The 15823-nt window shown below is 41.2% G+C and overlaps 1 protein-coding gene across 1 annotated transcript in view; it reads right to left on the reverse strand.

The window, feature by feature from the left end:
* The window catches only part of LOC140737906 (PGAP2-interacting protein-like), a 75740-nt gene extending 69867 nt beyond the window's left edge, over window positions 1-5873 (reverse strand). The window contains exon 1 of the mRNA XM_073064696.1: window positions 5709-5873. Coding sequence (XP_072920797.1) covers window positions 5709-5751 — 43 coding nt within the window. The 5' untranslated portion in view covers window positions 5752-5873. The remainder of the gene's footprint in view (window positions 1-5708) is intronic.
* Window positions 5874-15823: the final 9950 nt, after the last annotated feature.

A 15823-nucleotide genomic window follows, 5' to 3' on the forward strand; every position in this document is an offset into this window, starting at 1 on the left:
TATAGGAAGAAGTACAGTTGATGTTTTGGGTCGAGACCCTTCATCCGGACTCCCCCTTTCTTTCTTCCAAGGCTTTCCATGCTATGATACACCCACCTCTCCAGTCCTGTATTCCTTTTGCCAATCAACTTCCCAGCTCTAGTCTTCATCCCTCCCCCTCCTGTCTTCTCCTATCATTTCAGGTCTCACCCTCCTACATTCAAATCTCTTACTATCCCTTTTTTTCCCCGTTAGTCCTGATGAAGGGTCTCGACCCGAAAAGTCGACAGTGCTTCTTCCTATAGATGTTGCCTGGCCTGCAGTGTTCCACCAGCATTTTGTGTGTGTTGTCACCTGAACTGGTTCATTTCCCTCCACCAGTTCAAGTACAGCCTCTCCTCTTGTAGGCTTATCTACATATTGTGTCAAGAAACCTTCTTGAACACACCTAACAAACTCCACCCCATCTACACCCCTCACTCTAGGGACTTGCCAATTGATATTTGGGAAATTAAAATCTCCCACCACAACAACCCTGTTATTATTACACCTTTCCAGAATGTCTCCCTATCTGCTCCTTGATGTCCCTGCTACAATGGGGTGGCCTATAAGAACACCCAGTAGAGTTATTGACCCCCTTCCTGTTCCTAACTTCCACCCACAGAGACTCTGTAGACAATCCCTCCATATCTTCCTCCTTTACTGCAGCCAGGACACTATCTCTGATCAACAGTGCCACAACCCCACCTCTTTTGCCCCCCTCCCTGTCCTTTCTGAAATATCTAAAGCCTGGCACTCTAAGTAACCATTCCTGCCTCTGAGCCATCCAAGTCTCTGTAATGGCCACAACATCATTGCTCCAAGTACTGATCCACGCTCTAAGCTCATCCGCTTTGTTCATAATACTCCTTGCATTAAAATAGACACATCTTATACCATCAGTCTGAGTGCATTCCTTCTCTATCACCTGCCTCTCCTCCCTCTTGCACTGTTCTGAAGCTTTCTCTATTTCTGAGTCAACCGCCTCTTTCTCTGTCTCTTCAGTTTGGTCTCCACCCCCCCAGCAATTCCAGTTTAAACTCTCCCCAGTAGCCTTAGCAAACCTCCCTGCCAGGATGTTGGTTCCCCTGGGATTCAAGTGCAACCCATCCTTTTTGTACAGGTCACAAAAGAGGTCCCAATGATCCAGAAATCTGAATCCCTGCCTCCTGCTCCAATCCCTCAGCCACGCATTTATCCTCCACCTCATTCTGTTCCTATTCTCACTGTAATGTGATACAGGCAGTAATCCCAAGATGACTACCTTTGCGGTCCTGCTTCTCAACTTCCTTCATAACTCCCTGTAGTTTGTTTTCAGGACCTCCTCCCTTTACCTGCCTATGTCATTGGTACCAATATGTACCACGACCTCTGGCTGTTCACCTTCCTACTTCAGGATATTGTGGACGCGATCAGAAACATCCTGGACTCGCACCTGGGAGGCAAACTACGATACATGTTTCGTTCCTGCATCCACAGAATCGCCTGTCTGACCCCCTAACTGTAGAGTCCTATTTGACTTGTCTCTTTACCCAGTGTTAGCATTCTCTAATTAAGTTTCAAATTAGAATGTACTTTTAATGTGTTTATTCCCATTCGTGTGATCACACAGATTCACAATAAAATTTATGTACCATTCAGCTGCTACCTTTTGAATGCACATTATTTTGCACTGTGCACCCAAATCAAAAATAATTCTAAAGAATTAGAATCTTAATTGTTCAAAATAATCAGTTTCCAGAGCCGATGAATGCACTCATCAGGCACCTGATGAGCAACACACCCAACATGCTGGAGGAACTCAGCAGGCCAGGCAGCATCTATGGAAAAGAGGACAGTCAATGCTTCAGGCCGAGACCCTTTGTCAGGACCAGAAAAAAGATAAGTCAGAGAGAGAAGGTGGGGGAGGGGAAGAAGTAGTACAAGGTGGTAGGTGAGAGGTGAAACTGGGGTGAGGGGAACAGTTAACTCATGTATTTCACAACATCAAAAATCATGTCTGCCTTATGTCTTAATGATTTATTGTTTTCAGAACATCTCCAAACAAAATGAAATACCTTGTGTAAACAAAACAAAAAGTTAGTGGCAAATACAGTAGATCTGTGATGGATACAGATGCAGAAATGATCGATGTTGTATCGTCCAGGCAAGTGTGAAGGGTTGTACTTTGGGAGATCAAGATGCAAGGGATCTTGTTAAAGTATGCAGTCAATAGCATGACCTTTAACAGCATTGCTTGTTATTGCCCTTTTGCACTATCCATTTTTGTAATTTTTATGTACCGTACTGCTGCCACGTGCAACACAGTTCGTGACAGGTCAGCGATAATAAACCTGGTTCTGGAGTCCAAATCCATTGTGCCCCGCCAAGAGGCAGCAGAGGGTCACAGCAGATGGATACGTGTGGATGAGGCACATGTCTCATGTGAAGGTAGAAGATATTCCACCAGTTTAACACCTTGTTTGGCATAGACACAAGGACTGAAGGGCCTGTTCCTGTGGTGTAGTGTTAAAAATTAAACCATAAAAATTAACTATTTTTTTTCTGAAGAATGCAACTGGAGGGAAGGAAGTAGCTTGAATAATAAACAGAGGACTATTATTACACATTGTGCTGATATTTAATAAAATGGCACAATTTGCCAAGATCATTCCATGTACCCAACACCAACATCCTTCCCACTTTTTGTGTGGAGGTTTGCAGGACAGAGGGGCCATCGAGGAAGGTGACAACATAAATATTCCAGAAAAGTCAATACCCAGGGATTTATGATGGTGTTGATGAAAAACAAAACTATTTTCCACCACATGCCAATGGGAAAATTTAATTTATATTCCAGTTTTTGCATTGCTCCCTTTTCTAAAATTATAACCAGAGTTAAATTAATTGGCATTTTAACAGATCCCACTGCACTTATATCAGATTGTTTATTTCACAGGAGGTTACAGGCCTTTCCAACCCATGATGCTGCAATTACACTGACAGAACCAATTAACCTACTAACCCATACGTCTTTGGAATTGTGGGATGGAACTTGAGCACCCAGAGGAACTCCACACAGTCACGGAGTGAGTGTAAAAACTCCTTTCAGACAACAGCAGAACTGGACCCAGATCACTGGCACCATAACAGCATTACGCTAACCAATACACTTCTGTGCTGCCCTTTAACCAGTCCAATCACAAACAAGAGAAAATCTGCAGATGCCAGAAATCAAAGCAAAAAAAAAAACACACACACACACACACACACACACACACACACACACACACACACACACACACACACACACACACACACACACACACACACACACACACACACACACTCACTCACTCACTCACTCACTCACTCACTCACTCACTCACTCACTCGGAAAGGTCTCAGCCCGAAACGTCAACTCTCTACTCTTTTCTATAGATGCTGCCTGACCTGCTGAGTTCCTCCAGTGAAATAAAATTTGTTTTTAAGTAAACTTAACATACTGCTTTACTATTCCTCCCAGGCTGAAGTAAAATGGCCTAATTGAGAACCCAATACAAAGTGATGGAAGAAAGCAAATATTTCCAACATCCAGAATATGCTATTCAATTATAATTGATTTGCTATGAAAGTAGAGTGCAGTTATTTGATACAATAAATTTAAAGTTAAGGGTGAAATAGAAGACTAGATCTTTAAATACAATATGTTTCTAAACTAACTCGTGAATGAGCACGAAGAATGTAGCTCAAAAGAACCAAAGGTGCAGTAATGGCTTTCTTTTTTTCAGTTAGTGTCAATAACTTTTTGCATTACAGTAATCTGGATCCAAATATATATATAAAATAAGGTAAAAGATCTTTGCTCTACTACAGAATCTGTAAAATGCACTATAAACCACAGGTGCTGGAAGTGTTCTGCAGAAAAAGAAACATCTGTGGAGATGTAAACGGTCATGTTACAGAAAATGTTACAGATAAACAAATTTTAAAATCGTAAAAAGAGGGAGGGTGTAGGCTAGGAAAGAGAAAAGTCCATGACCGAGTGGAGGCAGAAATGTTATCAAAATGAAAAGGAATAATGGGGCATTTTGCTCAACATTTCAAATTCTAGTTACTACACATTTCAATAAAGAGCAAGTAACAGCTTCTATCCATCCTTCGTCTCACTTATCCCCCTACATTCCACTTTATCTTGTACCATTAGTTAATTATAATTTGTTTTTTCAGACCTGTTCCCCAGCGCAGCATTCCTGTCCCATCAGACTTTTCCCTTTTCAATTGATTAAAACCTATTTTTACACTGGTAAAGATATTTTATGCTTCCGGATCTGAAATACTGATTTTGGTTCTATCTTCACGCAAAAGCTTATGGGGTGTTAGCTTTCATAAGTCGAGGGATAGAGTTTAAGAGTTGCGATGTAATGACGCAGCTCTATAAAACTCTGGTTAGAAATGTATTCTATGTTCTATGATGTTTGGCATACCATTTCCCAAATAAATGATTCTTTCCCCAATATTATTGGATTATTTCCCAACTTAATTCCAGACATTCTGAATTATTGCTTTTTTTCTGTGCTGCAACCATCTTCATATTTGCACATTTAAGAATTGATAAATAAAAAAAACGTTTTAAATCCCTTTGGGTCGGTGAGAAGAGAAACTTTTATTGTCCATGCCTCACTACCAAGAGATGGAACCATTTCTTGAACCAATGTTCGCAGTCAATTCCACCTCTGCAGTGGCCATTCCACATGAGGCAAGTAAGCAAAGCCCATTCTGATGTGGAATTTTGATCACATTTTGTCCACAGCAGTGAGACAGTGGCTTCCTTCACTAAAAGGACTTACTGAACCAGCTGGGTTTTACTGCAACACACACAAAATGCTGGTGGAACGCAGCAGGCCAGGCAGCATCTACAGGGAGAAGCGCTCGACATTTCGGGCCGAGACCCTTCATCAGTCCTGACGAAGGGTCTTGACGAAACGTCGACAGCACTTCTCCCTATAGATGCTGCCTGGCCTGCTGCGTTCCACCAGCATTTTGTGTGTGTTGTTGTTCGAATTTCCAGCATCTGCAGATTTCCTCGTGTTTGGGTTTTACTGCAGTCACATTTATTGCCCCTTTAATTGATTCATACTTTTTTTTAGAAACAGGATTTAAATTGTAAAACTATTATAGGAGGGTTTGAACGAAACCTTCTCAGATTATTGCTCCAAACTTCCAGATTATTGGATCAGTAACATACCCCAAGTGATCGTAAGGACAGAGACAGCAAAGTTATTAAAATAATTACAAATATGATGCAAGTCGTTACAATAACCTGTACAAGAAAATAGTATCAAAGTTTGCTTTCTACAAAGCCCGTTTCCAGAGTTTTAAAAGCTGTCATTAATCTAAATAGAGAATTTTGAATTGATATTTCACATTATAAATGATAAGTTAAAAGGAAAATTATTTGATTTTTTTTGTATTAGACCCTCCTAATAAACTAGTCACAATGAAACGATTAATAATGCATGTGGTTTAAAGAGCATAATTAAACTCCCTTCTTGATATCGTTTACAATAAATATTCTCTGTAAAGTGTAATTTATGTTAAAAGACTTACCTTTATAATTAAAAACAACTACAGCGTTTGAATTCTCCGACAACCACCGTATTTCAACCAAAAGAATGACAATAAACGCAACTTTGAAATGATAAACTTACCCAAGAAAACTTCCAAAAGTAAGTCCTTATACAAGGCAAACATTCCTCCACAAGATTTTCAAACAATAGTGTAATTAATAACTTGAAGAATTCAAAATATGAAAAAGGAGAGAGGTCAATACAGGTAGGAGAACAGTGCTGGTATGTCATCTCTTCAATTATTCACCGGGGTAGCCGGCTGAGTGGGGCACCCGCCCCCACGGTGAGGAGGCGGGGCCGCCCCGCAAGCCTGATGCACCGTCCATTCAAACTGCTTCGTCAGTGGGTTGAGCTGCTGTTGGTTTGTAATAAAACAATTCATTTTTTTATACGTTGCTTCTGATCCTAGTCTAATTTCACTTTGCATGACGGATTTATTGTATATTCATTCTCTTTACCCGAGGTTACTTGGGTGTGTTAGGTATTAAAATTGCGGAGAGTTCTTTGATCGGAACCAATAGGGGAGTATTCAGTTTGAGCGAAGTTGGAAGGAACCTTGAACTTGCACATTATCGATAACAGGTGTGGTTGATATACAGATTATTGATTTTATTTACTTCGCTAATAAAATTTTAACTAAAGACTACATTTTAACGAATGAATACTCCAACAACATATTGAATTGCTGAATATTCTGTTCCGGGGTACAAATTTGCAATATCTGTTCACTTGTTTACAAATTTAATACAGTGAAAGAAAACCACTTTTCCCAAAAATTGTATCGAAGTTCGGTCATGTTAAAATGTGAACTGGGGCACAATGTTTTAAGATTTTTTGTTAAGGGAGATTTAGGTTACATTATCTGGCAGCTATTACATTTGCTACATGGGGAATATGTTTCATCAAAAAGTCTCAGTGGAAGTCTGCTCCCTAGAGTAACTAATAATAATAGTACCTGTGCAAGTACTAATTATGCCTTCATGTTAAATGTGTGGCATGCCTGGCAGAGAATCATCCAGCTCAAAATCCCTCAGGCAGGAGTACTGAAAAGAATTGCATATTTATCCCCCAATGTCGTTCCTTCTTTGCTTCACTGTTTTAAAGTGCATTTATGCAACTACTTTGCACATATAAACGACCATAACCCAGATAGCTAATTACCTAATAAATTCTCCAGTGATGATATTTGCAATTACATTCTTCAAACAGACAACACACTGCTCTGTATAACCTACATTTTTAAATAATTTACGTTACTGTCGATGATTTAACTTGTATTTTTTAATAGTGGGTCTTTCCTCATATTTTGCTCAATGCTTACTATTTAATGCTTACTTCAGATTACTAATTTAGAAGACAATGATGAGTGTGAAGACATTAAGATTTCTCAGCAGTCCATGATGCTGAGATACATCCTAGGGATGTAATTCCAGGGTGATCAGGTTTTTCGGGTCTTTCAACACCTAACCGAGGCAACCCAGCCAGGGTTGATGAGGCCCAGGCTTGTGTCCCAGCCGCACTGGTCCCTGGGTCACAGTCTTGATTCTCAGCCATCTGGAGGCTCACTCAGCAGCCTCTATGATACTCCTACTTGCAGCCCCTCATAACGCCAAGATGAGAGGAGGCTCTGCCAGCAAAGCCTCGACACCCTGCTTCTAAAGGCTCACATCATGACCTCTGCCCCTGCTGGGCACTGCTCTACCAGCTCTTGGTATTTCACATTCTTACATTCAAACACCTCCTCGATCCATGAACACTACCTCACTATTCCTCTTCTGCGCTATTTATTTATTTATTTGTAACTTTTTGTAATTTTTTGCCTTGCACCAAACTGCAGCCAAAAAGAACAAAAATCACAAGATATGTCAGTGATAATAAGCACAAGAGATTCTGCATGTGCCAGAAATCTAGAGTATCACACACATAGAGAATGCTGGAAGCATTCAACAGGTCAGGCAGCAGCGATGGAGAAGAATAAAGAGTAGACGTTTCAGGGTTGATGAGGCCTCTTTATTCCTCTCCATAGATGCTGCCCGACCTAGTGAGTTCCTCCAACATATTATTCTTTTTAGGGATACAATACAGAACAGGCCCTTCCAGCCCAACAAACCGTGCTACCCAGCAACCCGCCTATTTAACCCTAGCCTAATCACAGGTCAACTTACAATGACTCAGTAACCTTCTAATGGAGAATGTGTGGAGCAGGTTAAGACCTACAAGTATCTGGGAGTACAGTTAGACGAGAAGCTAGACTGGACTGCCAACACAGATGCCTTGTGCAGGAAGGCACAGAGTCGACTGTACTTCCTTAGAAGGTTGGCGTCATTCAATGTTTGTAGTGAGATGCTGAAGATGTTCTATAGGTCAGTTGTGGAGAGCGCCCTCTTCTTTGTGGTGGCGTGTTGGGGAGGCAGCATTAAGAAGAGGGACGCCTCACGTCTTAATAAGCTGGTAAGGAAGGCGGGCTCTGTCGTGGGCAAAGTACTGGAGAGTTTAACATCGGTAGCTGAGCGAAGGGCGCTGAGTAGGCTACGGTCAATTATGGAAAACTCTGAACATCCTCTACATAGCACCATCCAGAGACAGAGAAGCAGTTTCAGCGACAGGTTGCTATCGATGCAATGCTCCTCAGACGGGATGAAGAGATCAATACTCCCCAATGCCATTCGGCTTTACAATTCAACCGCCAAGAGTAAGATATGTTAAAGTGCCAGGGTTAGGACTCAATGTATTTAAGTAAACTACTTAAGAACTTTTTAAAAGCTATTATTAATGCTTTTTGAGAGGGTGTTTTTAGATGCATATCATATTTTTACTGAGTTTAATATTGTATGTAATTAGTTTTGCTACAATAAGTGAATGGGACATTGGAAAAAATGTTGAATTTTCCCATGGGGATGAATAAAGTATCTATCTATCTATCTATCTAACCAGAACGTCTTTGGACTGTGGGAGGAAACCAGAGCATCTGGAAGAAACCTGACGTGGTCACGGGGAGGACGTACGAGCTCCTTACAGACAGTGTCAGAATTGAACTTGAAACTCTGACACCCTGAGCTATAACACCGTTGCCCTAACCACTACACTACCATGGCTCCCTCTTTGTATGTGTGTGTCAGAGATAACAAACTTGATTTTGGTTCCTTCGTATGTAATTAGTAAGGAATGCATCACGTCTGATAAGCACAAATTGAGAGAGAGGGTCTGTGATGTCATGTTGGAACCACACCTGGATAACCTGTAACAAAAATGTTTTGGGAATGTTCTCATGAGATATGTTCTTGTAATAAGTAAGACCAGAGCATTGATTACAAATGGAAAAAAAGAAAGGAAGAGTTGTATTGGTATACTGTGTCCGGTGCTCCCGGTGTGGCCTTTTATATATTGGTGAGACCCGACGCAGACTGGGAGACCGTTTTGCTGAACACCTACGCTCTGTCTGCCAGAAAAAGCAGGATATCCCAGTGGCCACACATTTTAATTCCATGTCCCATTCCCATTCTGATATGTCTATCCATGGCCTCCTCTACTGTCAAAATGAATCCAAACTCAGGTTGGAGGAACAACGCCTTATATACCGGCTGGGTAGCCTCCAACCTGATGGCATGATCATTGACTTCTCTAACTTCCGTTAATGCCCCTCCTCCCCTTCTTACCCCATCCCACCCCATCCCTGACATATTTAGTTGTTTGCCTGTTCTCCATCTCCCTCTGTGGCTCTCCCCCCCCCCCCCCGTTCTTTCTCCTGAGACCTCCCGTCCCATGATCCTTTCCCTTCTCCAGCTCTGTATCACTTTCACCAATCACCTTTCCAGTTCTTAGCTTCATCCCACTCCCTTCAGTCTTCTCCTATCACTTCACATTTCCCCCTCCCCCCCACTACTTTCAAATCTCTTACTATCTTTCCTTTTGGTTAGTCCTGACGAAGGGTCTCGTCCCGAAACATCGACAGTGCTTCTCCCTATAGATGCTGCCTGGCCTGCTGTGTTCCACCAGCATTTTGTGTGTGTTGTTGTTTGAATTTCCAGCATCTGCAGATTTCCTCGTGTTTGCTATGAGTTGTATTGGACTGCTTTGTTGAAACAAGTGATGTTAGGGGCAGGATTCTAGACAATTAATGTAAGGGCTAGTTCAGGAAGCAGCTCAGTCTAGGAGAAAATAAACATGGATGATAGGAATTGGTTTAGCCTACTATATAACAGACACAACAGGTTTAGTAATTAATGAAATATCAAATGTATTTTTGAATGGAAAAGAACACAATAGTTTTGGAGATTTGTAGGTAGCAGGTAAAACCAAAGAGTAAAAGTACATAAAGTAGGAGTTTAGAGAGAGTAAGCAAAACCAGATGGAAGAGAACTGTGGGTCAACAGAACAGAAAGAGATCATACTGCAGTCACTCAGTTGACAAGCCTCTGAAGCCTTCAGTAGCCAGTGGTGACGACTTACAATTTTTAGTCTTGTTCATCTTGCTTCTTCATGCTGAATGCAAAAAAGTTCATGAATCAAGACTCAAGATTCAGGATTATTTAATGTTTTTCCTATACACAACTGTAAAGGAAAACGAAGTAATTGTTTCTGACGCAGCACAAAAAACACACAAATGATAAAGAACACAATAATAATAAAAACACAATAAATATAAATACATCGATTGATTGTATGTCTCCATAAAGCGACACTACGCACAGGAGTGTCTGTAAATAAGGTGACTGACAGGAAATAATAAAGTAGTGGTGGTTTGGGGTGTGGAGGACCAGCCTTACTGCTTGGGGAAAGTAACTGTTTTTGAGTCTGGTGGTCCTGGCGTTGTTGCTCTGTAGCCTCCTCCCTGATATGAGAGATATTGCTGGCCCTTTGACGGCAACTTTCTGTATATCTCTCCTTGCAGGCAGGTGATTCATTGGACAGTTTTGACTGTCCATTATACAGCCATCCTGTTCGCCTCAGTGTAGTTTCTGTACTGTCAGTGATACATTTCAGGATGCTCTCTACTGCACATCTATAGAAGGACATGAGTATGATATGCTTGGTCCAGTTCTCTTCAGCCTTCTCAGTAAGTAGACGTGTTGGTGAGCTTTCCTGACTTTGTAGAATGTTTTCTTCAATAATGGGAGGTTGTATGAGATGTACACTCACAGGAGTTTGAAACTGCTTATAAAGAGGGGTGTGACTGGTACAAGTTCTGAAGTCAATTACCATCTCCTTTATGTTGTTGACATTGAGGAAATGGTTATTTGCCTGTCATTAGTCCTTGAGCTCTTCCAAATCCATGGTGTAGGCCATATCATCATTGTTGTGATGAATCCCGTCACTGTCATGTCTTCGGCGGACTTGCCTGTGTGATTACTGGGATGTTTGGCCATGCAGCTGCGTGTGAGCAGAGCATACAGCAATGGGCTCAGCCCAAGGCCATGTGGGCACCCCTGCTCAGAATGATGGGGAGGGGGGAGTAGTTGTGCATCCTGACCATCTGAGATCTGATCATTAGGAAGTTTGTTATTCTAACTCCAAAGCATGAAACTAATCAAAAGAAAAGACAAGCCAGGAGATGTGTGTCCTTGGTTTTGTTTTTGCTTTAAGTCAGATGCGTACTTATGACGTGATGGTGTGATGACGTATGCCCTTGATGTACTTTTACGTGTGTTACGGATTCAGCAACAATAAATATATAAATGAGGCAGGGTTTTTTATAACAAATAAAACATTTATTAAACACTGAAAAACAAACCCCCAAAAGTAAACAAACAACTAACGTAACCGGAAATCAGCTGCTCTGCGGCAGCTTAAACAGTTCTTAAAGGAATAAAGCGAAAACAGTTCTTAAAGCGATGTTGCAAAAACAGTTCTTCAGAGTAGTACTGCAAAAGTTCAAAATGCTTACAGTCCATTAAAGGAGAGGCTTTTTAGACGATTTAAATTCTCTTTCAAGTCGTGTTGTTGCGGTTCCCAGTCGAACTATACTTTTCCCGGAGAATTTACGAAGATGAAAATGAAATGGCTTAAAGGCACTGACCTTTCCTTTACAAAACTGTACCCAATCCTTTCTGCTATTCACAGGGGTTACCATGGGGACAGCCAACGAATTCCTTCCGAATGAGGATCAAACAAGGTCAAACCTGTTTCACTGTCAAAATCGACTTTCCTCGATCTTTTAGCTCCTGAACTCCGATCTTCACTGTCCACTGATTTTTAACTGGCAGTATTATAAAGAAACTGCCGGCAATGACCTTTTAAACTTTAGGCATTAAATAAAACTCCACCTTTCAACCAAACTGCGTCATAATATTGGACCACGCAGTGGCATGGAGTCGAAGTGGCAAATCCAGCCACAAACTACCCTCCTCACAGGGAGGGGTCCTCCTTTTATACCCTGTAAAAAAAAACTGTCACATGACCTCTACTGGCGGGAAAATGATGTCACTCCACCATCACAAGACCACTACCTTAGGTCCAGCATATCTTCAACACCACTGTCACGTGACAAGTACAAGATACCCACGGGTATGTAACACATGTAACCAGTAATGAATTATGTAAAGAACAAAGAATGCTTAATCAAAATAATATATTTACAATGTTACTCAAATACTACTGAAACAGTCATCCATACCTACTTAGCTATAAATTCCAACTCAATATAGACAGTGTGTGTGTATATATAGACAATGCGCTATGCTGACTTTTCTGTCTGTTTTCTAATCTTTAGGGATGACTAGATACATTTGGAATGCTTATTGAGTTTGGGCTATTTAGGTAATAATTGCCTTTAAACAAACACACAAAATGTAGATTATGAATATAATGTCCAATAAAAATATCTAATAATTATATTCGTGCTTGAAGTTCTCCCACAGAACTTGTCTTAATCTGGTGTCACCCTAGCTTACTTGCATGCAATTTCTCAACCAGGACAAACTGGCCAGGTATCAAAATGTGTCCTTCTTCTGATGGACCAATCAATAAGCAGTAACCTGTGGGAAACAGACTGAACAACTTGGGTTAGTTTCACACAATAATCAATTAAACTGTTGGCCATAATGTGTATACCAGCCTCTCTGAGATTGAGAGCTTCTGGTAGTGACATAGGTCACCTCGTCACTACTTCAAAGAGAATCAATTTTGTTTTCTTGTTTGGGGTTGCCCTGATGCTGGATAAAAGCAAGGAAATAGGTGTAGGCCAGGGTGCACTTTCCTCGTGAAGTCACTTAGTCATCCATTGTTTGATGACGCCATTCATTCTTTCAATGTCCTGATGACTCTGAATGATGTGGCCAATGAAAAGACCATTCGATGTTCATCAGTCGACGTAATTCTTGACAAACATTTCCAGTGAAATGTGTTCCTTGGTCAGAGTCAATGTGGCACGGCAATCCCCATCTAAGAGTAGAGTCCTTAATCAGAGTTTTGCCTGTCTGTGTGGCAGTAGCCTTGCTTGCTGTGATGGCTTCCACCCAACTTGAAAATTTGTCCACTATTCCTAACACATCTGGATATCCTTGGCACTTTGGTAAAGTAATATAGTCCACTTGTAAATGTAAAAATGGAGCAGGTGGGGCAGGAGAACTTAGTTGAGGTATCTTCTTTGTTGATTCAGGGTTCATTTTCTGGCATGTCTCAACAGTTTGCCGAGTTGCATTCTGAGCTTTGGATTCCAGCACCACTGGGTGAATCTGTCAACCAGCTTTTGTACTCCAGTGTGTCCTATGGAGTGCATCTGCTGTGCCAGGTAAGGAAGCAGCTCAGATGGGGCTAGCAGTCTATGACAAGTGCCGTATCTCCATACTCCATTGTCATTTAATAATGAACTATTTCCATCCAGTATCACTTTTCTTCATCTGAGCACTGATCTTGCATTTCTTGAATCCTTTGCATGTTCATTCGTGACAGTGTTTAACTTGGTTTCAGTTTTTGGGTTTTCTTCCATTTCTTCGATTTTCTTTATTCCTTCTCTCACTGTCCTTTTTGCAGTTTCATCTGCAAATGCATTTCCACGGCTTTCCATTGTGGTCATTTTTAGAGTGACCATTGTGGTCATTTTTGCATTTTAATTTTGTGATCATTGTGGCTTTCCGTTGTGGTCATTTTTACATTTCAATACTGCAACTTCTGAAAGTAGTTGTATGACTTCCGTAAGTTCTTGTACTAGTTCACCATTCTTGATTGGAGTTCCCAAAGCTGTAAGAAATCCTCTTTGTCTCCATAAATTTCCAAAATCATGGACAACTCCGAAAGCATATCAGAAATCTCTGCCAATATTATCCAATCTTCCTTCGTATCAATGCGACAGGGCCCTGGTCCTAGAACGAGGAACCACCAGATGTTTGGATGATTTAAATGCCAGGCCTGGAGGATTGAAAAGGCTGAGTGTTGGGACCAGAAGCAAGGGTTGGACCATTTCTCCACAAATTTACTTTGCTCTTCACTGGCCTGAGGATGGGGCTGTGGGCCTGCTCCGTCTGCTCTGAAAAATGCATCACATTCATTATTGAGATAAGAGAAATTCCTTCAATAGAGTGCACCAATCATCAACAGCACAATTACATCAGATGGGTTATGCGCTGATACTTAGTCAATGAAAGATGAGAAAGATAATATATTGTTAGTTTAGCTGCTGTACAGGTTTCAGCCTGTAATTGGGAACAAACCACCACCTACTTATGAAAAATACGTGTTTGCTGCAAAGTACAAATGATTAAACTACAGCTTTAGTAAAAAGCACAAATCTTACAAACAGTATCATTTAAAACAACATTTGTTTCCAGCAACTGTATAATGCACATCCACAGCGCAGTAAATTTTAAGTTGTCCCATTCAGGCCTAAAGATTTAATGGCTGTGGAAGATTTCTTACTGTTGTGGTATAACGTCCTTCCTGACAGAGGGGATTGCACTGCTTGGCAGGTGAGACTTGTGGCTGTGAAACAATCTCGAGTTTTGGAGCCTCCTTTGTGATGGCTGTAGGAGTTGGCTCTTGGACTGCAGGAAGTGTTTCTGACAAGTCTGGACACTTTCATCTTTCTTCAGGATGTGTTGGCATCAACAGTGCATGGCAAGCAGCTTGATTTGCTGATCTATTCCAGGCCACCAGACAACACTTCGAACCAGCACTTTCATTTTGACCACACCAAGATGACCTGCTTGTAGCCCCTCCAACACTTTAGTTCTCAGTTTGGATGGTACAACAACTCTTAATACCCACATAAAGCAACACCTGTCAAGGACAAGTTCGTCCCAGTGCTGGTAAAAATGGGAGAACTGAAACTTCTGCTGCACATTCCAGGCAATTTGTGATGCCATGTACACCTGAGAGAGTGCAGGGTCTTTCCGAATTATCCTTTAGGTTATCTCTGCTGGAATAGGGAGAATTCCAATTTTATAAGGGAGAATTCATCAAGAGGAGTATCCCCTTTTGTAAAATTTTCAGCTATTCCCTTTTCCAAGGGTAAACAGGACAATCCATCAGCATTTCCATGATTAGTCATCCTCTTGAATTCAATCTCATAATTATGTCCTTCATGAAACAAAGCCCACCTCTGTATTCATGCTGCTGCTGTTCGTGAAGCATCCTTCTGTAGTTTGAAAATGGACTCTAGAAGTTTAAGATCAGTAACAAGTGTAAACTCTCTCCCATACAAGTACTAGTTGAAACATTTACATCCCAAACCAGACCCAAGGGCTCGCTGTCAATCTGTGCGTAATTTTTCTCTGCTGCAGTGAGGGAGTGTGATGGAAAGGGTACAGGGCATTCACATCCATCACCCATAACATGTGACATGACTACACCTGTATCGTAAGGCAAGGCGTCACAGGCAAGATCCACTGGACAATGTAGTTCTTAATGTGTGAGTACAGTGTCTGACGTCACCATCTCCTTTGCCTTTTGGAAAGCCACCTCACACTGCTTTGTCCATTCCCATTTCTTCATGATCTATAGTAATGAGTTCAAAAGGCGAAGCACAATAGCCAGATGTGATAGGAACCTTTTATAGTAATTGACAGTTCCTAAAAAGGAGCATAACTGTGATTCGTCCTTTCACCTTGAGGCATCTAGCGCTGCTTGATTGTTCTCAGCACATTTGTGTAATGCTTGTGCATCAGTGGTGTGACCACAATAAGTTTAAAGAATTCATTTGTTGCATTGTGCTCTGAGCCCATAATCTTAGTCATGAGATGATAGAGAAGTACAGCACAGAA

Source organism: Hemitrygon akajei, chromosome 13 (genome assembly GCF_048418815.1).
Source record: "Hemitrygon akajei chromosome 13, sHemAka1.3, whole genome shotgun sequence".
NCBI classification, from domain to species: Eukaryota; Metazoa; Chordata; class Chondrichthyes; order Myliobatiformes; family Dasyatidae; genus Hemitrygon; species Hemitrygon akajei.